Source organism: Poeciliopsis prolifica, unplaced genomic scaffold (genome assembly GCF_027474105.1).
Source record: "Poeciliopsis prolifica strain line A6 unplaced genomic scaffold, Auburn_PproV2 SCAFFOLD039, whole genome shotgun sequence".
In the NCBI taxonomy this organism is placed as follows: domain Eukaryota; kingdom Metazoa; phylum Chordata; class Actinopteri; order Cyprinodontiformes; family Poeciliidae; genus Poeciliopsis; species Poeciliopsis prolifica.
The window spans coordinates 2,197,368-2,222,610 of record NW_026562414.1 but is presented as its reverse complement, the minus strand read 5'-3'; the positions used below and the strand labels follow the sequence as shown (position 1 = coordinate 2,222,610).

Genomic DNA, 25,243 nt, shown 5'->3' with positions numbered 1-25,243 from the left:
TTATAATAATTTATTTCCATGCAAAATAAAAATTATTTTTATTTATTTTAATCATATTTAGCTTTGCAAACTACAACTATACAGATATTCAAATTTATTGAAAACTTGTTGCTAAGTTGGAATACATTTGTTTCTTCTGCAACTTGATTTGTGGTAAAGCAAACATAATAACTCAAATATGACAACTGATTTTACGTTCATCTTCCTGCATATATTTATGCTTGAATAATTTATTAAATCTGTCTGCTCATTATACAGAAAATTATGGTTTTAGAAGGATGCAACACCACACTCTAGATTTGGTTTTGTTCAAACATTTTCTTCCTACTCACAGCGGTATTACTTTATGTTGGTCCAACACATAAAATCCAAACAAACATTCTGAAATGTCCAGTAATGGGACAAAGAGTGAAATAGTTTGAGAAGTGTGAATTATTTTGCAATGCATTGCAGGGATCGTCTGAAAGAGATCAACTCCTATATATTGAAGCTGACGATGTAATGTTTACTCATCATACTTTTATTATTTTTTATGTATTAGTATCCTCTGACGAAGAACAATTCCTAATATTCAAAATGAAGCGTTTCTGTTTTTTGTAAGTAATGTTTGCAAAGCATGAATTATTTCAATTAAACATTTTTGAGCAACATGTCCCTCAGGATAGTCTGGTACGGAATGCAAACGCATCTTTATACTTCCGTTGCATTCTGGGAGATGTAGGAGGAAACCGGAAATGAGGGTTTTTGTTGTGCTACTGGTTTGGCCACTTTAAACGGTTAGCTCTGAATAGCTCTTCTGGTACATGGAGCATGTAACGGGGTGGGTAACTGATTTACTTTCTTCTAGGACGGACATAAAGTTGTACGAAAATGGCCGTAGGTAAGTCATTCACCTCATTTTTTCCCCCTCTAGTTATCATACTAGCTTAGCAGACTAGTGCTAGCTGCCGTGGCGTTTGGGGCTGAAGTAAAATTAGAATAAAGTGAAAAATATCCCTAACTGAAACTTCTGTAATACAGATCATTGTTCGCGTCACCGTTCTTCTTCTGAATGAAATATTAAAATTGAAGACGCCGCCATTACATGCTATAAATAACTACATTTCGATCGCTTTTCTCCGCAGAAAACGTGAGCGTGGTGTTCAAGCTGTACTGCCTGGCAGTGATGACGCTGGTGGCAGCTACGTACACTGTGGCATTAAGGTACACACGGACCATTTCATCAGGGGAGATGTACTTCTCTACCACAGCGGTGTGCATCACTGAGGTCATAAAATTAATCCTGAGCCTTGGGATGCTCTTAAAGTAAGTGTTTATCACATTTGGTAGTTCTGGATATATATGTATTTATGTCTCGGAGATTTAGAATATATAAAAGTATCTTAAATGGATTCTCTACACACAGTGAAATATTTTAAGTTTTTGTTTATGGTCAATTAGATAATTATGGCTTACAGCTAGTAAAATTCCCAAAAATCAGTCTCTGAAAATTTGACACCTATCACAAATATTACAGAAATGCTTACAGAAAACAACTTATTCTCCTAAAGGTAGTTGTTAAAGAAGCTGTGTGTTCAGAGTGCTGTATCCATATATTGATGGAATTTTAGATGGAAGAAAACATACTTTTATTTTGTTTTTAGTTTTTTTCAAAGTGATCTAAAAGTCTGAGAGGACATTTTAGATCACTTCCCTTACATGCTTTATGAAAATTCTGATTTCAGTGCATTCTCCTCACTGTCAAAAACACAAAAAACATATTTATTGTCTTAGTCTATGAATGACAATTTGATTGGTTAGCAAACTTGCCTGACCTAAACCCACAGATGTTTTATGGGCATCTATCAAAATGATAGAAAGACACCAAGCACACAAATGTAGATGCACATACGCTACCATTAAAAATAACCTTTGACCTCAACACCTCGGCTGTGCCGCAGGCACACTTCCGCCATGCGTAAGTTTTCCTTACTCATAATAGAGTGCATAACCTGCACTGTACATGGATGATCATTTGCCTTTAAGTTGGTGTTCTCATAATTGGATTACTAGTGCAGTCTTGCACAGTGTGTCTGTTTTCAGACCTTTAGGGGGAAATGTCTACATGCTTCAGATGTTTCCCTTCATCGGTGTGCATAGTTAGAAAAGAGATAACAGGTGTCCCTGAAACTATGTTACAGGCTTTTTTCTTCAACTCTTTAACTGACTATCCACACTAAAGTTTATGGATTCAATAAAATGCAATAAAACTTTATTTATCCCAGAAGGGGAATTAAAGTTAAATGCCTTTGATTTCACTCCAAAAGTTAAATCAATCTTTGATTTAATCCCAAAGATAAATTAGCTTTATTTTTAAAGCTTATTTGATTTAGTAATGAACGTAGGTGCATTTGGGACCAGATTAAATGAGGTATATGTGCAGATGACTTTCAAGGTGTCTATTCAACTTTTTTTTGCAAATTAACCTATTCCAAATAGCTATCTTTTTCTTACTAAAAAGTTTGGCATGCACTATCATGCTTTCATCATAGAAACAGAAAAATCTTTTGTGTTTAGAATATTTTTCTCAAAGCAGAGAAACTAAAAGTGGCCAAACTGGTTCTTCTTTCTGGTACAATAGAATCATGTTATGTATTGTTGTCAAATTTGTTCCTGTGCTTAAAAAATAATCTCAATTTTCCTGTTTTTTTCAATGTCTCTAGAGAAACGAGTAGCCTCTTACGGTTCAAGAACCTGATAGTGGAGCAGATCATCTCCAGCCCGAAGGAGCTGCTGAAGCTGAGTGTGCCTTCGATAGTGTATGCAGTTCAGAACAACATGGCCTTCATTGCACTCAGTAACCTTGATGCAGCAGTTTATCAGGTAAGATAGGCTTTGTTCTTCTAATTGTAACTCATTTGGAAAAGAAAAGAGCAACAGAGAGAGAAATTTCTGGAATCATATCCATTTTATTTTTACATGTTTTGACTACTTGTGTTTGGGGACTAATTGCTAAAGAGAAAAGACACTTTGAATATGAACATTGAGTTAATTGACGCAAACAGGAGAACTTACACAACTAAATTGAAAGTCTGGCACTGGTATACAACTTACCATGTTATAGAGGAAGTAATGAAAACAATTAGAGCAAATAAATTCTGTAAGGAACCAGAAGTTCCTAATAGAATCTTATAGTTTCAAGGAAGCACCCCATCTTGGGTCCAGAAATGGTGCCTGAGCATCCATCACTTATACAGATCCAGGGTCAGAAAAAGGGCAACCAACATCTCTGCAGGCTCCACACATCCTGGACACAGACAGTTTAGACTTTTACCTTCAGTTCAGTGCCAGAGGAAATTTGCAAAGCCCAGCCATCAAAGAGATTTTATTTCCTCAGGCTGTCTCTCTGATGAGCACAATAACTCAGAGAGGAGTCAGCTATTCTTTTGTGAAATGAGAAACGCCTATTTGCATTGTCATATATCCTCTGTTTTTATATATAACAGCTGCAAATACATGTACATGCTGTTCCTTCATCCTTATTTAATGTAAGATTTCCAGATTTATGCTTAATGTTTGTATTTTGAGTGTTTTTTTTGTCATAAAGTTAAATTGTGCACACAGTCTTGTTCATTAAAGTTGATTGTAGGAACAAGACTGCAGGAACAGCTTTGATAAATTGTGTTTAATTATATTTTAATACAATAGTATTGTCTTCATGAGACAATAGTTTGTTCTTACTTTCTTTTTAACCTAATAAACATTCTGGACTTCTGGATATAAATGTCCTTATATCCCCAGTGCTATCAAGATATGAAATACTTATAAAGCTCTAAAAAAATGCCCGTCTTTAGATCAGTTTTGTGTTTTGCTGTTTAGGTGACTTATCAGCTGAAGATCCCTTGCACTGCCTTGTGTACAGTCCTCATGCTGAACCGCTCTCTCAGCCGACTGCAGTGGTTTTCTGTTTTTATGCTTTGTGGTGGCGTAACGCTGGTTCAGTGGAAGCCTGCAGAAGCTACCAAAGTTCAGGTACGGTTGCCATCAGGTGTGGTTTGTCTGTTCTGGAGAGGCTGTGTTTACTAGTTTTTCTTTTCTGCTGCAGATTGAGCAGAATCCCTTTATTGGGTTCATGGCTGTTGCTGTGGCTGTCCTCTGCTCTGGATTTGCAGGTAAAATTAAGAGCTAGATTCTTTGAAAGAGACAGACGGGTGAAGTTAGTTTTATTTCTCTTTCTGTAATCAAGGTGTGTACTTTGAGAAAGTACTGAAGAGCTCGGATACATCTCTGTGGGTCAGAAACATTCAGATGTACCTCTCTGGCATTGTGGTGACCCTGATTGGAGTCTTCATCAACGATGGAGAAAAGGTCATAGAGAAAGGCTTCTTCTATGGCTACACTCCATGGGTGTGCTTGGTTGTATGTAAGTATTTGGAAAGCCGATGATGAGTTAAGTCTAAAGTATTAAATTTGTTTGACACTGTTTCTGGTGCTTTTGCAGTTCTGGCCAGTGTTGGCGGTCTTTACACATCCGTAGTGGTGAAGTATACGGACAACATCATGAAGGGCTTTTCAGCTGCAGCGGCCATTGTTCTCTCAACAGTTGCATCTGTCCTATTGTTTGGACTGCAGATAAGTAAGTTTCTTTCACCCCCACATTATTAGGAGACTGGATCTGCTAACATTAAGCCACCTCACTACATGGGAGCATTCGGCACAGAAAAGGAATTCAGCTTTAGGCTGTTGAAGGATTAAGCAGTATAGTACACATGCAAACAGGCATTTGAGTCGGTTTCAGTTTGTAAATGACAGCCTCATGTGATTTGCAGAATTACTTGATGTACTTCTCTTGTATTTGAGGTGAATATTTTGGGCAAAACCCCTAAAGTCTGTGGCCAGCTGGTGTAATTTTTAGGAAAATCTTGGTCATTAGAAAAGTCATGTATACTTTTGAGATCATCGCTTATAAACAAAAGTTAAGAGGGCTTTTTTTTTTCAATGCCTTTTCAGTTTTTGCAAACTAATTTTATTTTCTTCCTTTGCAGCAATCACATTTGCTTCTGGAGCGTTGCTAGTGTGTGTTTCCATTTACCTCTATGGACTTCCAAAACAGGACACATCCAAAGTGACCCGGTCAACTAAAGCATCAGACTCCGAAGTTAAACAGAAACTAATCAATGTGTGAGTCACAAACTCTCACCAAAGGACTGTCAGAAGAATCACGTAAGTTTTCTGTTGACCTGCAGGACTTCGGGGAGTGAATAAAGAGACATTTTCCACATCAACACGAAACTGGGTCCGCACTATGTTTGGTTAAATTTGCTCCTCCCTTCATGCTCATGGGATAGATGGTTAATTTGAATTAACAATTATTTCAACATCATCTCTCTTTTTGTGCTACAAGAAGTTCAGCTGACACGTTTTTTTGATAATCTGAGGAAGTGGGTTGCAGTCTGTGAATTAATTTTAAGTGAAGTAGTACATCTGTACAGAAGGCACATAAACAAGACAACTTCACATACTGAAGGATATTCTTTTAACTGCAAAGTGATGATCACTACAAGAACCTAGAGGTTCAATTAAAGCCTGCAGGTGCACAGGAGACAACAGAGTTAAAAGGACAGTGCATGTTTGATTTTTATTGAACCTCTTAAGTGTCTTTTGTATCAATGTTGCATTGTGTTTTTAAATGTTATTTTAAAACTTATTAAATTGTAGACACGGTAGAAGTTTGTTTTTTAACTTTATTTGGAAAAATATAGGACTTTGTATTCACTGCCAAAGATCTTTAAAGGTTTGGTTTACATTTTTTGAACTGGTGTGATTCCAAGTATTCTCATCCCGCTGGCCAGAACTGAGCATGCTGCACTGAACAGTCGTAACCTTGCCTGCATAGTGAACAAAAAGACATTTTAAAATGTTTTTTATGTAATTCTGCATATTCAGATACAGTTCGAAGTGCTTTTGTTATAAACCTGTGCAACATCTGGAGGACTTCCTTTCACTGGCAGCTCCCTGTGTGCTGAAGCGACGAAGTGGCTGTAAGTTGAACAGGTGTTTATTCAAAGTTCTGAACCTTCGCAGGACTAACCCTCAAAACAAACATCCAGATCCTTACCTCAGCTTCAGTAAAAAGTTGACGAGGTATTTGGGCTGCAGGTCCTGGTTCGACTGATGCAACACCTCATCGTAACTGCAATCAAATTAATATTTAACTGGTAGATTGTGTTGTTACAGCAGAGTGGAAGGTGGTTTGTTTACCGAAGGAGGTGCTGAAGAATGGCGACACTGGTCTGCTCACACAGGCAGGATGGGTTGAACGCAGCTGCCTCCACACATTTATTCCTCTGCATTAGACTGCCAAAATATTAGTTCGTATTATCAACATATGTCATACATCCTGTTAGTCCTGTTTATCCAAAAAGCAAAACTACAGATTCATGACACACAGATTTGTATATTTTAACCACTTATTGCTGTAATTTCATGATTATGGGCAGAGGGTTTCTTAGAAAGAAACAAGATCGATTAGAAGATTTTTAATCAAACAAGTATACAGTAAATCCTTTGGTTGTGGGTTCCTTTGGATTACATAACTGCATCAACGCAGCAGGACATGGAGTTTCAGGTTGTTCAGTGTATTGAACAATCTGAAACTGCACCAACAGCAGCAGTTAAAGTAGCCCTATAAATCTGGGACATTTCTGCACTTTTTTCTTCCACTAAACATTCAATTAATATCCTTTGATACAGTCAGCTTTCTTTAGCAATTATGTTTAGCGTTTTACTCTGAAGTGAAGGGTATGAACAGCATTTGCTGTGTTCAAGTCAAGTCAGGAGTCTCCCCTGGTTATACAAAATAACTTTTTTGTGATTCATTTTGTGTAATCATCTGTAAGCCATAATATGAATTATACTGCTTTAAATAAGCATACCTACATCTTAATAACAACTCATGCTTACCTGCAGAGTCGGGCGTGTGTATATTGCAAGAAGACGCCGGTGTCGCCTTGAGCCTGCAGCATCTGATCCCAGTCAAACTTATAATCAGACCGAAGGGGACCTTTAAAATCCTGATAAAACAACAGTGGGAAAAAAAAATATTTTCCTGTCCACAAGGAAAACAACTTGTGGGATTTTGTGAAGATCTGTTGTGATGCTTCACCTGGACTATTAATGCACTGATTCCCACTTTCTCTGCTGTGTCTTCCGGGTTTTCCAGTTCCTTCGTTGCTGTGGAAATATTGATTCTGGGTGTTACTGCCTCAAACTATTTCACTCCTACTAAATGATGACAAGCTTCTCATTCTGGTCATCATCGTTTCTATTTTAAGATAACATTCTTTTTTTATTGCCACATTAACCAAAGCAATTCAGATTAAAGAATTTATAAGCTGTCACTCCCAAGATTAACCTGACCAATTTCAGAGTCTGCCATGAGCTGTGAAAGAGAAGCCAACAGTTTGTTGTATTTGTCAATTAGTGGTGGAAAAATTAGATTTTTTTTATGTTCTCTATTTTAATTGTATTTTTTCACCAGCATTTAGAGCATGTACAGCATAGATTAGAAAACAATCTAAGCAATTTAACTGAAATTAATTCCGCAGAAGCAGGACCTTCCTTCTGTAAGACTGTCTGGATATATAATCTAACGTGCAGACCAAGTTCAATTCTATAAAACCATACAAGGGATCAGAGAGATTCATTAATAATTGGAATATACTAAAAATAATTTCTTTAACTAGATTTGTGATTATGTGGTGCAGCAGTATTAATTTTTTTCCTACAGGTATAAGTACTGAGATACAAGCATGCAGCAATATTTAACAGCAGCTAATGATCTGAAATGCTAAATTACTTAAATGTGGACGGCCTTACTATTGGATTGGTTCATGTTGTGGAGCATCCTGGCCCGAGCTTCGTCCAGCACATCTTCCAGAAACACCACCTCACCCGTCCTGGTCTTCATGCCCTGCACCAGGCCGAAGGACACATGCCGACACCTAAATATGAATTAAAATTTAAAGCTGTTGAATTGTCATACAACGTACAGTAATATAAATATCAATTAAATTAAGGAAGCACACACATATTTAAAGAGCTATTTTCTAGAGTATAAGGAAGCTGAATTATAAACAGCTGTAAACTTAATAAGGGTTAATCTGGTATATAGAGAAGCAGTCATGTAATAGGAATAGAGTGTTTCTTATCAATTTGCTTTCAGTCAATAATGTTACCGTTTTGTGTCAGACTTTATAAAACATTTCTGAAGCCATTTATAATCAACTTCAGATCTGCTTTAGTGATTTATTTCCTGGTCATCTTGTTGTCATTCCTCTTGGAATGACGATAACTAATGTCCACAGTTATTACCTTTCAGCCCAAGAATTTCCCATTGTCAGAAGAATCTGGAACAACTGGTTGAAGTGATTCTCCTGGCTTTTATCTGTCTGAAAAGAAAAAAAAACTGATGAATTATTAAATGGTAGTTATACGGGTGGAAAATGTGAGTTGGCACACACATGAAAATCAGGTTTTTCATGATTTTCAGTAAACTGAACACTTTAACTAGAAATCAAAACCTTGGTTTCTGCATTTTTGCATTTAAGATTTACATAGCTTTCCAGGCTCAAATTTCCAGTTATTTCTAGCATTGTTTAGAACATTCTGCACATATGAGTACACAATTTTCACTTGAACTGTTGAAATTGTGGTCTTCTGGAGATTATTTATACAAATCATGATACAGCACAACTGAAAAACCACTTTATCCAGCTATAAATGCAAATTCTTTAAAGTACAATTTGCAAAGTTTGCCATCTTTTGTAAAATATGTTGTTTTGGACTTTTACTAGATATGGTTTAAGAACGATTGTGGCATCTACATTTCCCAGTTATCCAGACTTGGAAAAAAAAAAAAAACAGTCAATCAAAAATCCAGACTTTTCAAAACTATGTAGGAACCCTAACGCCTAACGAACCCTAACGCCTAGATTAACGCATAGCTTTTTAAGGCACAATATCCAGAAAAGGTTCAATTCAATTTGGAAACTCTCCGACTTATTTAATGCAGCTTGTGTAGACAGAAACTTAATTAAAGCAACATAGCAGTAAAGAAGATAAAAAATAATAACTGATTTCTTTCAGCTCTTACCACATAAATCATATCATCAAAGCAGTACTTTTCCTTTCTGCTGATAGCTGCAGCAATGTCCCTGTGAGAGAAAACATTCCAGTGCCTTAATCTAATAATTTGAGATTTCAGAATAAAACACATTAAACATTCACTATAACAACCTTAGCGCAGATCTGCTGACCCTCTCACATGTATTCATCCTGTGCTGGTTTTAAATCTTGCTTGCACTTACCTGGTGATGTAGAGGGTCGTTCCGTCACTGCGGAGTAGCGTACAGATGTTACTCTTGTCTCCATTTGGGGAGAGATCAACCACGCCGGTTCCCTTCCTGTTAACACAATAACAGACACATATAAAAATTGTACAGGCAAAAAAAAAAAAAAAAAAAACACTAAAACAATAAATACAACAAACCTGTTTGTCTCTAGCAAAATTATTCTATATGGTTACACTTTCATTGTTCAGGATCCATAATTAGTTTTCAGTTTGATCACTGCAGCATTGCCCAGACCATAATTAGATGAAGTCCTGTGACAGGGACATGGTCAAGCTTGCTTGTGATTTTCTTGGCTTTTTAAACCACCTTTTTTTTTCTGCATCTGGAAAAATAGCTGAATTCAATTAAATATTCACAATACTAAAACTCTTTTTGTTCTTCACTGTCCGCAGCAAATAAATGCTCAAAGGCCCACACTGCATCCCAACGTGTGGACAATGGATAATTAAGATTAAAAACATAAAAAGACAGTTCAGTGTCTGCTTGATAATCAGATCTGGTGTTTCAATCAAATTAAAATAGACAGTCAACCAAGGTCATGAGATACTTAAAGATCCAAAATCTAACCTTACTGTAAATACTATGCACTTCTGGTGGGTCCTTACAAGGCTCAAAATAAATAAGCTCCTTTGTCTGACAAATGAAGGTCCAGGAAGTAATCATCCACCCTGTAATCGATCACTAAGATACTATTTTGAACCTTTAATGAAGAGACAGAAAAACAGGATCATCAGAAAAGAATATAATTACTTTCTAGAAATATTCTTTATCGGTCTACATGAAGAAAAGGCATAAAAGAACACAATCATAAGGCTTCAGAAAAACATGACCATGCAAAAAATGTTGGCCATCGATGGTTTAAATTAAACGTAAAGCTTTTAGTACATATTTAGGACTTAGTCCTTTTTTTCTAAAAAAAAAAAAACAAACAGTAGAAATAGTTTTTAAAATTATTATTATTTATCTACACCTAAACATAAGACCTAAATGTATTTCATAAACTTAAAATTAACCTTAGGCAGCTGTTGCTGAACCATATTGATACAAGTTGCCACCAGGCGGCAGGTCTCAGCACATCTGTGTCTCTAACAAACCAGAGAATCAAATGCTAAGTTGAGGCATTTTTGAACAAATATGAATATATAACATTATAATATAACATGATAATATAATAATATAACATGATATGCATATATTATATATGAATATATACATTTAGACCTAAATGTTCAGCAATTTGAGCTGTCTTTTTACAAGCTTACTGTTCTTGTTCAAACATGGTCATTTCCAGGTCATAAAAACTTAAGAGAAATGACAACTGACAAATTTTACTCATAACCCTCAGATCAGTCCTTGGTGATTTAATACGCTAACAATAGTGTGACGCTTTTGTTCACACTATTATGAATAAGAGCATTTACAAGGATGCATTAATCCTGCATACAACAGGTTAGGAGAAGCATAATTCAATAAATCGAGTACATTTGCATCGGTGCCATTCCTAAAGACCACAAGTGCATTTATGAATGAAGGCTTCTACGTACTCTGAGGTTTTCAGCAGACCTCGGCTCTGCAGCTCCTGGACCACCTCTTGCGTTTGGGCTTGGTGAAATGACTCCCCGCTGTACACATCAAAGTGGACTCCTAACCTCTGTTGAAAATTCAAAACACCAAAAAATCTGAAGAACGGTTTCATGTTTCACACCGAGTTTGTGTTTCAGAGAGAACTGACCTTGTAAATATGCTGATACTCTTTCACTGTGATCTCCCGGAACTGTTGCCATAATGACATGGCCTGGTCATCATGCTGCTCCAGCTGTCTGAAGAAGTCTTTAGCTGCAACTTTGATATCTTCACTGTGCTCCGCTTCTTTGTTCACTTGAACATAAACCTGAAGTACAGAAGACAGCAATAAAATTCATTGTATTATAAAAACAAAGGCAACAGTCAACTGTCTTTTATAACCAAAACCTGGGAATGAAAGCAAACAAATACCTAAATATACTCTAATTCAGAACTGAAAATAGTTTAGAAGGGAAAAAAATACCCACCTCAAACAAATGCTGTAATGGATTTTCCTTTAATTTTTCCAAGCACCCAAACCTGTTAAATCCAGCTCCCAACAAACCTGAAGTTCAATTCAGTTCATATTAGTGGTTTTTCCAAAGGATAATTTCACTTCCAGGAACATCTTTGGCACAACACACTCACCAAACTGCATGCCCCAGTCTCCCAGGTAGTTCATTCGGATAACATTGTTACCGAGAGATTGTTTCAGGTTACCTATGAAGTTACCTGAAGAGGGAATATATGCAAAAGGTAGATTTATTTTAAAAGACATTTTTAATCAAAATGATCACCTACCAATTGTCCAAAACTTTCAACTTTAAAAAAATTCCAATGCATATTCGACGTGTATTTGTATTTGGTCCTCTACTCCTAAATAACATCCATAGTCACATTTTCCCTTTGTTATATGTAAATCATTTTGAAAAGCAAGTCTCATTTCCCATTCACATCACAACTGGACACTACTTTGTTAGTAAAATAAAATTCCAGCTTAGATTTCAAGGATTCAAGTTTATGAGTGCTATTCCTGGGCATTATGCTAAAGCAGAAATGTATGCAAAATAAGTACATTTCTCAAACTCACCAATAATCGTTGAGCGCAGATGCCCAGCATGAAACTTTTTAGCAATATTTGGGGAGCTAAAAAACACATAATGTTTGCGTTTTAAAATCAAATTTTAAATATATTAACATACTACTTATCAAACCCATAAATCTAAACCCACCTGAACTCCACTAATATGGTCCCTCTCTTAAGAGTTTCAAAAAGTTCACTATTTAACCCAAAGTTATCATCCTCGCCTTTCCCAAATTTCTCCAACAATTTCTGAAACAGAAAAGGTTGAAATGTGGCAATCAGAAGAATTCAAGACTTTGTTGGGCTCTCTATAACTCAGGCCAGTGCAAACAGACCTCAGCAAGAAGACTGCGGTTTAGTTTGAAGTAAATCAACCCTTGTCGAGCTGAAATCTCTTCCACCATGCTGTCTGGCTTTAGCTGAAAAACAGTGTGGAATAAATAATATTAATGAGTTATAAATCGGAAAAAAAATGTTTATGTGGCAGTTTGTGTTGGCTTATAAAATAAAATCCAACAAAGAGATAATGACCTTTGTGTTTTACATAAATACAAAGTTGAAAAGGATAGAAAATATTTGCCTTTTTTGCAAGACACTGCATGTGACGTCACTTGGGATTACTACTTGTCTTACTGGAGCCTATTCATATTCTGTTTGCATTATAAATCTGACCTGGGCAGCCAGGCTTTCTGTCTGCAACTGAAGATCCCCACTGGAAGGCAGAATCCCGTTGACTCGTAATGTTTCAAGTGACAGCCTGAAGTCGGCACTCGGACTGAAAAAAAAAAACATAATCCCAGAGTTATACCTGAGCAGCGAAAGGGCAAACACGAAAGGCACCTGCAGACCGGATGCAAATTACGTGAACAAACTTAACCGTTTCTTTAAAACAGGGACAGCAGTGAGAGCTGGGACAAAAACATCCTCAGACTGTTGCAGCGTCTTCGCCAGCTGGAAAAATCAAAGCAAATAAACTGACCATCTTACAAGGTCTGAGGTAATGTGTATAAAACTTAGACGCGTCTTGTTGTCAAGTTTACCTTCGCAGCAATTTTTCTTCTAAAAAAGCAAGCCATGTTTTCTAAGCATAAAGTCAAACATCAACTATAAACTTCATTAAAAAATATTACATTTAAACACGACCTGTTCACATTAGCAGAGATGTCACACTTCCTGTTTAACGCTACTTCCGCTCCGCTCGTCCAACCACAGGCTCTGTTTCGGCAAAAGGTCGAGTGCTTGGAAAGGGTTTGCTCGATTTAGTGTTCCCGACCTACCGCCAGCACTTTCGCCTGAAACAGGGGCTCAACTTTCCAAAAAGACTTTTTTAATAAATTGGTGCTTTTAAATGTAGTTAATTATTGAATTAATTTAAATAACTCCAGTTCATTAACAGTTTTAATGAACTGACGTTTTTAAATGTAGTTATTCAATTCGTGAATTAAGTTAAAATCAAATCAAATTTTATTTGTATAGCACATTTCAGCAGCAAGGCATTTGTTATTTAAACAATTACTTAAATAATAAAAGTTATTTAAATAATGCTGCAAAACGTTGGAGCATTTCTGCTGCAACATTTTTAGTTCAAATTTTTTAATTGTGCTTTTATTCCTCATGGGTTACATTCACTCCCTTCTAGTAAACTATTTTTTACTTTAAAACCCAAGAATAAAATTCTTAAAAAATTACACAACTTTCCTACAATATGACAGGTTGTCCTTTTTCAAAAGATTATGTAATATTTGAAGCCATAAATCTTTATTCAGGTGGACTGAGGTCAGAAAAGGTAGGCATAAAACATGGTAAAGACTGTTACTTATAAACTTCACAAATAAGTCAATTCTTTTTCTTGTATACATTTGTGCCTTTGTTAGTTTAGCTTTAATTTTCTTAAATCGAGTAAAAAATTCAAGTACTTCAAGACAAATAAAAGGACTTTTTGCTAAGAAAAAATTTAAAAAGCAGTAAGAACATCTTTGTGCCAAGTTTTTATTCATTACATTTGAATCAAAGCCCCTTTAAACCTACAACAAACAAAATTCTTAACATTGGAATACAGTAAACAAAGTCAAGCCAAAAAATGTTAAAGAAACAAATGAAATACAGTGTATACAAATGTACAAATCTAAAAGCAGTAATAACCAGAACACTTTATACAATGTTGAAGAAAGCCAAGACAACTGTTGAAACTCAAGCCCAGTCAGAGAGCTGCCTTCCTGCCACTATTCGGTCTCCAATCCCTTTAAAAAATGTATACAGAAAAGCTGTATACAGGATGAACTAACACCAAAGATGGTGTTATTTCATCCTTGGTGAAATAACACCAAGGATGTTATTTCACAACCTTGGTGAAATAACACGAAAGAAATAAAAAAGTTAAATAAAAAAAGGCAGAGTGTGTGATGACAGCCTTTTATGAAGGCATTAGAGGAAAGCCAGATGCAACACAGCAGTCAAGAGGTCACTGGTAGTCTCTGAGACATGTTGGCAGCACGAAACTCTCCTGGACCCTCTGAGCAACAGCAAATGTTGTTGCCAGTGACTGATGCCTGAGGCAGTGAGTCCACAGAGAGGCAATATGGCACAGCAAAAGTCCAATGAGATCCACCAAGTCCCTAAAGGAATATCCCGAGATTAGAAAGCAGGACTCAGGAGACATCTGTAAGAAAAAATAAAAAATAAAAATAACATTTCTTTATGCTTCTGTATGTTGTGATCTCATCAGGATACAATGTATTTCTAAGAGGCACAGTTTCAGCTGCATTTTTTTCCTTTTGTCAATGTCCTAGTACAGATTTCTACCTAAATCTTTGCTTAAGAGGCAAAAAAAATATTTTTTTCTTTCCTCTGGTACAATAAAGTAAAACAGATGTAAACAAAGCAAAATATAAAAAGACTTTTTGCTAAAGAACAAAAATCTAATGTTATTTTTAAGCACTACAACACTGTCAACCTTAAGAAGGAAAAGAAAAATTAAGAAATACATTTAATAAAAATACACACTTCAGGTTTTCTTTTTTTTTTTGGTGTTTAAAATTTTTGAGCTTCTGTCTGAGACAATTGATTCTGATCACAGACTAATTGACTGATATATCACGCACTATTATAACTTTGATCTATAAATCAAATGATAATATGAAATCTTAACACATTAACCTCTGGCCAACATGCTATTTGTTCTTTGCAGGGAGAGGAGCTTTTCCTCTTACATGTTTTTCTAAAATATATTTTTTATTGTTATTCTAAGTTGATATTCTGTTATATATGCATATGCTACACAAAGTTAGGGGGAAAAAACTCTGCACAAAAACTATTGTTTAGCAGTAATTTAATTGTTTTAGCTGTGACAGATATCAGCCTTGACCTATGCAGAATAAAGGAGAAATTCAACATAATGTAATAAAACTGAAAACAAAAACACCTTAAAGTGACCAAATTCTTCTCAATCTTGTAATGAGAACCTGATACCATGCTTACCTTCTAGATTTCATGAGCACTTAACATTAATAAAAAATAAATACATCGTCTTTCTCTGACTAGAGATTAAACATGACTTTAGACAAATTCTTGACAGTGGAGTCAGCGTGAAGACACTAAAATGGGTGAGAAAACTTTGTGATGTTATGGATACTTACAACTCGCAGGCTGCTCTCCAAACCTTCGCATCAGCTGGTCATGTGTGAACTTGACGAACGCATCGTATTGCTCTATCAAAGAAGGAGCAGTTTCATCTCTTTAGCAAATGTGTGTTACAAGTGCTCTAATAGTGTACCATGCATTTTTAAAAACCGCACCAGCAAGTTTTGTCGTCAGAATCTCGTCGTATTCCTCTCGGATTTTGTCCTCCTTCTCCTTCAGTAGTCTCTCGCAGATCATCCCAACCTGTCTGAGGGAAAATAGTGGCTGCTCCCTCCTGGTGGGAGATGAGGCATCTGAAGAGGTACCTGTGAGGAGAGTAAACATAGATAGCATGAAAAATTTCAGATATTTACCACCAACATCCCTGAAACACTGAGCCAGATCTGTCTTTATTATGCTGAATTAAAGGCAAGAGAGGCTTCACAGTTTACAGGAAAGTTTAGTTTTTTCATGTGAGTTCAAGTCTTTGTGCTAAACCTAAGAATCATCAAACAAGTACACACAAAAACAAACACTTTACATAAATACAGTTTGAGAATCAAGGTTTTAAAAAGCTCTTACAATCAGCTACAAACACGCATCATGTCATTGACAGGACATGATCTGTAATGGTCCAGTGGTAAAAAAAATCTGACCTTTTTCCAATCCTGGAGAGCACCATAAAAAAATGCTACAAAATCATCATAACAGCAACCTATCTGTGGCATTTCTGTAGTTTATTATAATGCAAGAGAGACTGAAAGAAAAACAGAAATGTTGCTCAGTTTTAATCTGTCATGGAAGATGGTGCATTTGGAAATCTTTGCAGTCTTTTGAAATCTCAGTCAAAGTAAGGATCTACCCTCTCTTGGCAACAACAAAGCACAAGCTGTGCTGACCGATAAATAAGTTGCGAAAGAGAGCTAAAAATGTCAGATTCATAGTTAATTTGTTTGAGATTTCAAAAAAATACCAAAATCTAATGTACAACCACTGTTCTTTCAACACAAATACTGTTCATAACATGAACTGGGTGTACTTTTAACACACACAAAAAAAGACTTAGAACTGGAAGTAGGAGAACATTATAAACGTGAAAAATAGACTAAATCCTTATTAGAACATGGACATGGTGTCTACCTGGTAAAGGAGAGCCAGCCTGGCTGGTCTGCAGATCCAGAGGACAGCAGCTGTCTGTCTGCTGGAAGGCGCTGTCCAAGTGTCGACGTTTCTGAAGGCGTTTGTACTCCTGTTTTATGTTGTGTAGAATTTGTTCTAAGAAGATAAAGTTCAGTCCATAAATAAACATCTTTGAACTAAAGAGCTTCATTTGTACAAAAATAAAGAAAGTCGAGGTTCAACACACCTAATCCAATTAGCTTAAATAGCAGTAAAAAAATTTCTGGATTATAATGTAAGCATACATAAACGTTAATAAGCCATAGATGGTTAACATATTTAAAATAACTGAAAAGGACCACCACAAAGGTCATTTTTTTATACTACATGCCCACTTCACAGTAAACTAATAAGGACATAATAAACGATTCAACAAGCAGCGATCATGTGAACATTATAAAATTTAACATAAGTAACATTGCAAAGTTATTACATCTCCAATTATCATACCTGTGGTCAGTCTAGACGAGACCTCTCCGAAAGGCGACGGTTCCAGACGCAGATATTTCTGTGGGGAAGATACCGGCGACATGACCGGCGCACATCTCCTCCTTTTCGGGGAAGCCTGGCTCATTAACGGGTCAAAATCCAGAGTACGTTTCAAAGTAGCCCCACAAGCCATTATCCCTCAATTATATCAAAAACAAGCGAAAAGCGAAGCCTTAAAAGAGCCTCGTCTCCAGGAAGTAGCTGGCCTGGGCCACAGTGCTGCTAATGCTAACTACAAAAAGAGCAGCGGCGATTCCGGACTCGGGACGCCACGCACTTTTTTATGCTTATCCCTGTCCTCCACTGATAAATTCTAAAAAGTATAAATAAGAGATTACATTACCAGATAATCTAAAAAAAAACAACTAAGTAAAAACAGCAGCACAAACCAGGATGATACCAGATTTTAAGAGTAAGTCATACGCCACAGCAACGGTTCGGAGTAGCTTCTCTTTTATTATCCTTTTCTTAGTTAGTCATGAGCATGCGCAAGAACTTGAACTGGTGCTGGAATTTGTAGTTTTTTATTAACTTTCTCTCAGTTCTTTATATTGTTTGAAGACTACGTTTCCCTATAGGCCAGGGAAGCGTCTTTTTTCAAATTTGTTTTGCTTGTTGCCACAAATCAAAAGAAAAGTTTTAGTTTCATTTGAAATAATAAAAAAAGTCATAGGATAATTAATTAATTAATTGAGTCTTTGCATATTAATTTTTTAATTAAATAAAATATGTTCAATAAGGACATATTATCTGAATTTACCGCGTCAAGAAATGATAAGTAAATAAGGGACGAAATACCGTATAGAATATTGTGTTGTGTCATTTGGAGATGATTTGAGGACATATAGTAAATCCTGTATTGCTATTGAATGTACTTTGTCCTATTCGAATGTGCGCATCACTCACCGGTGGTATTGGTTTCAAGTATTTTATGTTGTGAAATTTGTAAATTTTTCTATCTGATTTATTTTTTGCAATGTTTTTTTAAAAAATATATATTATTCAAAGTGAACCTGCAGACAATATAATGTTTTCTCTTTGTGGTTATATGAAATCAGATTAAGCAAAACCTCAGATTTATTTTTTTACTTATTATATACTTATAATTATTTTTACTGTTTACACAATTAGCTGTCCTGTTAATCTAATTCAGGGCTGCTTTTGTCTACTTAAATGAAATAATAAAAAAGTTAAATTTTAAGTAGTTCTACACTTAGAGTTGAGTGCAATTTTTGACTACTCTACCCACTTCTGTGTGTTGTGTAAAAATTATTTGATAAAATGTCAAACACATAGACTAATTACTATATATAAATAATAGAAAATGAATGATAATAGAAATGGAAGAAACGTTCTCACTGGGATAATTCACACAACTGTATTTATAGTTGGAGTGCAATAAATACAGTTTATGGCAGTGTATTTATAGTGCTATAATTACAGTTTATAGCACTGTAGTTATAGTGCTATAAATACAGCACTATAGTTAGGCTAATAACTAGTTATTATTAATTAAAAACATAATAATAACTAGTTATTATTAACATAAGCATAGTTATGTTGAAATCTCACTTTCCCCTATAATTATGTGACCTTAACATAGAAGTAGACACATGTTTGATGGTGGTGAGCTATTATTATGCTAATAACTAGTTAGTAGTATAACTAGTCATTAGTTATGCTAATAACTACAAAATTATTTTTGTAGTTTATAGTATCATTGTTTTTTTAAATTAGATGAAATGTGGTCGCCTAAATGTCTTTACAAATTATTACATTTATTAATAAATGTTACATATTCTGGTTAAAAGAGGAACTTCCAGCTTAATGTGTTTCTCAAAAGAGCAGTGCTGTAAATGTCAACACTCTCAAGAGTTGAAGTGGAAAACCCCCCAAATTTCCTAACATTAAACGTAGAACAATATTGTTGCTTTCCTGTTATGCTCTACACCAATATAAATAATTACAAATGCAATAAGACATCTAAAAAAAATTATGAAATATGTGCTATGTGAACTCAATAAAGACTAAAGGGCAAGTTGTGAAAAAGGGTTGCTCTGTTTGATTTCTGCCAGAGTAAAAAAAGAAAATCACGAAATCTGCTATTAGTGTAATTAGCTATTATTTAAGTCTAATTTAAGTACAGAGCTGTTAACACTTTCTTTTATCTTTTTGTTAGAAATGCAGAGAACATCTGCATTAGCAGATGTTTAAATTTTATTCAATGAAGGGAAATGGCAGATGGTGCACCGTGCAGGGAAAGTGGAACAGTAGTTATTTTATTGTATTTATTTACCTAAAAAATTGTCTCTTTTTAAAAGCTGAGAAGTAGAAGACTGCAAAGATGCAATATTTCATCCCCCGCAAGGGGGCAGTAAAACATTATTAATGACTGAGTAGCACAGCGCTCTGGGCCTTGACGTTCTTCTGTCAGCATAGAGCTTAGATGTTCCCCTCTTTCGTCAGTCATTTTCCTGTTGTCAACTAATAAAATCAAACACCTGCAAGCAACATGACACCAGCTGCAACTTTATTCAAAAGTTTTAACACAGCAATACCAGAAACACTTGACCGAAGGTGATTTTGAAGTCATAGATTCTTCATTATGCCACCAATGTACATAAGCCACAAGTTGACGTCTGATCTTTAATATTTAAAATTACAAGAGCCAGCAGAAGCATATTGATAAACAGCTGTCTGGAAAACTTCACGATGAGATAAATGTTTACAGAACAATCCTGCTGTGAGATTTCTAGATTAAAAGTTCTACATCATCTATCAGAAAAAACCACAATTTTGCTATGTTGGATTATCTAAGGTCAGTTTTGATCTTCATATATGTCTTACACACAAATTTCCATTTAAGTTACAAGCCACTGACCTTTGTTTCTTTATTTTGAGAGGTAAAAAATTAACAGCAGTTATTTTTATGTTATTCAGAGTCACGCCAAAACCAATTCAACAGCCCTGTGCATTGGTTTCTTTTGTTTTATGCAACAGTAGCACAAAGAAAAATTCACTGCAATGATCAAAAGGCTTTAGGGTTGGAAACATGTCACTAAGTCACAAGGTACCACACATACAAGGCGAAGTTCAATAAAATTAAACATTTGACAAAAGGAGCCTTAGTCTGAAAACCTTTTTAGTTTTCAACAAAAGTGACCAGCACTGTGTTGTTCTCTTTTTTTTCTTATTTTATTTTATTTTTTAATCTTTCAGGCTTTCAACAAAAAAAAAAAGCTTGGCGTTTTAATTGACTTGGCTGGATAGCTGAACTGGAACACTTCATTTGCAATTAAACACTGTACATTTGTTTGGTACATAACTGAATAAAGATATTTTACCCTGCAAAAGCAGGCAGCTAGTAAAGAAATCACTTTACCACTGAAAAATGAGATTTCGTAAATATATTTTACACCTATAAGTCCGAGTTGATATTTCATGGTTTATAACTTTACCTGACCTTTCCTTTCTCAAAAAAATGTCTCCATACATTGATCATTCTCTGAGTGATGTCAGAAATCATACAATTCTGGAACAAAATAATATATATATTTTTTAATTCAGTTTCAAAAATGCGTTTATGCAACATGGAGCCCATAGGAAGTCAAGGCGCAATGAATTGTAATACATATGGTTCGAAACACATACCAAGTTCTACATGACACTGTAAAACATCTCTACTTAGAAATTTCAGTAGCCCCTTATCCCATAAATGAAGATAGAGTTTTTCAAAACCTGAATTCACAGTACAAAAATATAATATGCCTTTGCTGACCGGATATCAAGAAGTCTGTGGTAAACAGCAGACTTATGATAGTCTTTCCAAGTCCTTTTCAAATTGCAAGTCCCTTTAATGATCTTCCAATACCATTTGGCACTTTGGCATTCTATGTACTTATCCACCAAAATAAAATTATGGAGCCACTAAAGCATCTGTGTGAGGATGAGAGTCAAGAACTTTCAGGAGAGGACTTTTCTGGAATGCCCAACCTTCGCTTTTTATGTGAAATGGGGTCGTTCAAGGTGGATGACATTTACACTTTTCCCCACTTGATGGCTAATTAGACAGCCTCAGCAGACGTTTCCGTCGACACAGACATTGTTACTTTGGCTATTTTCACAGTGGTCTTCACGCAACTCTCTGCAGCCCTGTTGGCAGAAATGTTGGCATTTCTGTTCTGGCAGTCCGACTCGAGGCTATTGTCCAGCTGCTGGGAACTGGTCCGGCAGAGGTTGCAGGAGCTGAGGAAGGCACGCCGCAGGTCCTTGCTCCTCAGGGCGTAGATAATGGGGTTAACGGTAGAATTGAGAAGACAGAGCATGCTGCAGAATGCAAACACTGTCTTGATGTCATCGTCCATCTTCCAGAAGAGGTCGTACACCATGATGGCCAGCAAGGGGCCCCAGCAAATTACCAGCACCACCAGGATGAGCACCAGGGTCTTGGCTAAACGGATGTCCATGCGTGCCTGTTCAGGACGTGTAGTCTGCACTTTAGTCCCATCTGCTGAATAGATAACAAGACTCTTCTGGGATGCGCGACTTAGCATGCGCACAGCGTGGTGGTGTGCCTTCCACAGGATGTATATATAGGCGTAGATGATGAAAATAACCAAGACACTGGTCAGGAAGATCCAGAACATCAGGTAGTTCTCATCAATCAGGGGGAATATGTCTGAGCAGACTGAGTTGAGACGTTTACAGTTCCAGCCAAGCAGAGGTAGCACTGCGATGATGATCGAGAGTGTCCACATCACACTGAAGGCTATGACAGCCTTGGTTCGAGTTACTATGCGCCTGTAGGCAAGTGGCCGGTGTATGGAGATGTAGCGGTCGATAGCAGTGAGGAAAAGGCTCCCGACTGATGCCGTGAACGACGCAGTGACTCCACCCAGCTTGAACAGAAACACATTGGGGCTGTCCTTCCTGTGGAAAACATGGAAGTCCAAAAAGCTGTAGACAAAGATGACGCTGCCCAGGAGGTCAGCCACTGCAAGGCTGCCAATGAAGTGGTAGGACGGACGGCAGCGCAGGGTGCGGGACTGCAGTATGACGCAGAGAACCACCAGGTTCTCCAGCACTGTAAAGGTACCCAAAGTCAGAGACATCACAGCCACAGCTAGCTGCTGGCTGGGAGTCAGGATCATAAAACATTCCATGTCCATAAAGTTCTCGCCACATTGTATATTATTAGTCTCATCTCTAAATGTGGTCCTGTTGCCAAACAAGTCTGTGGCATTGGTGGGAAAAAAGGGGATGCCCTTGAGGATAAGCTCTTCATCTGTAGGTACCTTGCTGCGAAATGCAGACAGGGGCTTCTGCATGGACAAGCTGCCCTTTAAGTTCAAGTCATTGATGGGGTCATCATAGTTGGCGTCGTTGGAGCCTAGATACTGCAACCCAGATGTAATAGTCCGGAAGGTGGTGTCTGCCACCCCATCGAGCACAGATTTCATGGCTGTGTCTGAAGATAATACTGCAGTCTTAGATGATGGAACAACCTACAGATTGATAACAAAAAAATATTAGATTTTTGAACATCTTTATAGCCCTAAATGTATATATATATATATTTTTTCCTTTGGTGTGTTTGCAGAAGTCCAGCCTTTGCCTCTGATGCAGAAAGATTCCATTAACAAAAAATAACCTGCACATAATTACAGCAATTCACTGCAAATGTTTGACATAGAAAGTCATGAATCTACTCAATAATTAAAATCTAATTTTCAACTAATCTAGCTCAGTTTTTGATAATGCAAACACTCGATGATTTCTTATTTCTATGGACTTTAATACTCAATTGGCACCAACAAGCAACCAGCGCACATGAATACATGTTATTTAAGTTGTTCTAGTTTACAACTAGAACAACTTAAACAAACATAGAATTCTTTTACATTTGGCTTCTCAAGCTTGTTAGTACCATCTACTAAAGTGCCTAAAGGATTTAGAAGAGCAATTTGTTGCAATTTCACTATTGGTTTCTTTATTGATTGCAATAGTAAAATTTCGTAATAAAATTACTATTTGTGTTAAACTCTTACTAACATATAATTGTGCGATATTTCTTTAAATATGGAATTTTAATTTATTAGTGCTAATACAACAACAAAACCCTCAAAATCCCCCCTGCTGCTGTTATTTAAAGACAGAAATGAATGAAAATGCGTTTCTTTACCTTACATAATTCTTTCAAGTGTGCAGAATCGCCCTTTATTGCCGTGCGTAAATCCGAGCCAGAAGCGCATTGCTGAACCACAAATAGTCTTAGAGCTCAGAAAAAAAAAACAGCCATGCATTTAATTAACAATACACATTTTTTCAGCTTTATCCCTTTTGTTTTCAATTCGTGATGCAGCTGAAGTTTTTGTGGAAGTCGAAGTTGTCACCGGGAGTGCGCGCCTTCTCTCTGGAAACAGGTTGGAAGCGTCGATGCTGATGCTGCTGCCTCCAGCGTCTCTCCAGCCTTTTTCTTTGTGTCTTCACTCTTATGAGGCGCAGCTTCTCCGAGCCCTGTCACGTGTTTTCATATAGAGCTTTGTCTGCCCAACCCATGAAGCTGCCAATCGCTCCATGGCGCATAGGATCGAGGCAGACGACAGCGACGGCTTATAGATAGAATATATTTAAATTCTCATCACTCAACGTCGGGGCAAACTGCAATAAAACACAAGAACTGCGCGCAGAGGAAAAAAAAAAAAAAAAAAAGAAATTTGTCAACACCAATATGTTGCACTTTGTATATATATTTTTTTTTTTTTACCATAAATGTTATGGTGAAGAAGAGGAGATGGAACAGGTTTTTATATTTGAAGCATACAAAATAGTTTTACAAGAGAACAGAAAGGGTGACATAATTATTCTGGTATTGATTGAACTGAGTCGCCATCAGACTGTGAACCTTCCTTATGTTATGATGCAGACACTCTGGCATCCAGGTTATATTTTGTCCTGCAGGGGCTTCAAATCAAAGCTAGACTTCCTTTTATACTCCTTGTAGGTGTTTTATAGCCCATTTTTTAAAAATTCAGCTGCGGAGAGGTTCAGACTGACAGGATGTGATAGATCCTGACCAAAAAGACTGAAATACAGGATAAAAGTGGCTGAAATGATTTTTCTATGTAAGATGGCTGGGACCAGCCGCCGGAGCCTTATGGTTTTGGGGAAACTTAGGGAGCTGTCGAGTTTGCTAATTAATGCCAAGCATGTCTGTATTAGAAAAAAAGATAAAAAAAAAAAAGAACCACAGGTATGCAGGCATTTCAATCGGACACTGGGCAAGACAGGAAGGAAGTCTAAAATATGGTGGTGAAACACATGGACTCCACTGCTCAGACTTTGTCATATTTTAACAAAAACATGAAGAGCCAAAACCTCAGATTGATCAACTTTTCAGACATCTACACCTGATTGACTGAGCGACAAAGGAAACCATCTACATTAAACAACCCCCCCCCACCCCCCAAAAAAGCAAAATAAAAAACACAATACAACATAAAACAAAGAGAGCACCCTCAGTGACTCATTGAATCTATTTTAACAAGTGAAGGTGAAAGGGAAGGTCAATACACAAAAGAAGAGCAGTTTATTCAAAAACAACCTCTGAACAAAAACAGCACGTGTCTGACCAAAAACAAAAAACATGCAGCTGATCTTAGGAGGCCAGTAATTTCTACTCTGAAGAGATGTGATGATTCATAGATGTTGTATCATGTTTTCACACCAATATCACCACTCCACCGGACAAACTGGACACACAGCCAGTTATCAGCGAGTTCAATCACATTGGAGGCCAACAATTAAGAGTCAGATCCTGTTATGAATAAGAACAAAGAGTGGGCCCTAACAAAAACAAATCAAAGTCAGTGAGTATGAATGATCTGATTTCCATGTATTCAATGTTGACTCCACTTGA

At 36.5% G+C, this 25,243-nt stretch overlaps 4 protein-coding genes across 4 annotated transcripts; 1 reads left to right on the top strand and 3 right to left on the bottom strand.

Moving 5' to 3' along the window:
* The first annotated feature begins 729 nt into the window (after positions 1-729).
* Positions 730-5,708, top strand: slc35a1 (solute carrier family 35 member A1). The gene is made up of 8 exons (XM_055054143.1): positions 730-880; positions 1,125-1,305; positions 2,703-2,862; positions 3,859-4,011; positions 4,085-4,151; positions 4,226-4,402; positions 4,481-4,615; positions 5,025-5,708. The coding sequence occupies exons 1-8, from the start codon at positions 871-873 to the stop codon at positions 5,162-5,164; spliced, it is 1,023 nt and encodes a 340-aa protein (XP_054910118.1). The 5' UTR covers positions 730-870; the 3' UTR covers positions 5,165-5,708.
* rars2 (arginyl-tRNA synthetase 2, mitochondrial) lies at positions 5,706-13,209 on the bottom strand. Its single transcript, XM_055054142.1, has 20 exons — positions 13,080-13,209; positions 12,917-12,990; positions 12,712-12,814; positions 12,375-12,458; positions 12,188-12,288; positions 12,046-12,101; positions 11,604-11,687; positions 11,444-11,520; positions 11,125-11,283; positions 10,937-11,043; positions 9,348-9,443; positions 9,134-9,194; positions 8,353-8,429; positions 7,858-7,982; positions 7,145-7,212; positions 6,943-7,052; positions 6,241-6,336; positions 6,098-6,172; positions 5,955-6,018; positions 5,706-5,867 (listed from the first exon to the last, which is right to left on the bottom strand). Exons 1-20 carry the CDS (start codon positions 13,113-13,115, stop codon positions 5,781-5,783), a joined length of 1,740 nt encoding a protein of 579 aa, XP_054910117.1. The 5' UTR covers positions 13,116-13,209; the 3' UTR covers positions 5,706-5,780.
* A 799-nt stretch (positions 13,210-14,008) lies between these two features.
* On the bottom strand, positions 14,009-17,782 carry akirin2 (akirin 2). The gene is made up of 5 exons (XM_055054536.1): positions 17,287-17,782; positions 16,798-16,932; positions 15,834-15,983; positions 15,675-15,746; positions 14,009-14,698 (listed from the first exon to the last, which is right to left on the bottom strand). Exons 1-5 carry the CDS (start codon positions 17,456-17,458, stop codon positions 14,688-14,690), a joined length of 540 nt encoding a protein of 179 aa, XP_054910511.1. The 5' UTR covers positions 17,459-17,782; the 3' UTR covers positions 14,009-14,687.
* Positions 17,783-19,833: 2,051 nt separating this feature from the next.
* Positions 19,834-23,815, bottom strand: cnr1 (cannabinoid receptor 1). The gene is made up of 2 exons (XM_055054495.1): positions 23,507-23,815; positions 19,834-22,829 (listed from the first exon to the last, which is right to left on the bottom strand). Exon 2 carries the CDS (start codon positions 22,782-22,784, stop codon positions 21,390-21,392), a length of 1,395 nt encoding a protein of 464 aa, XP_054910470.1. The 5' UTR covers positions 22,785-22,829; positions 23,507-23,815; the 3' UTR covers positions 19,834-21,389.
* Positions 23,816-25,243: the final 1,428 nt, after the last annotated feature.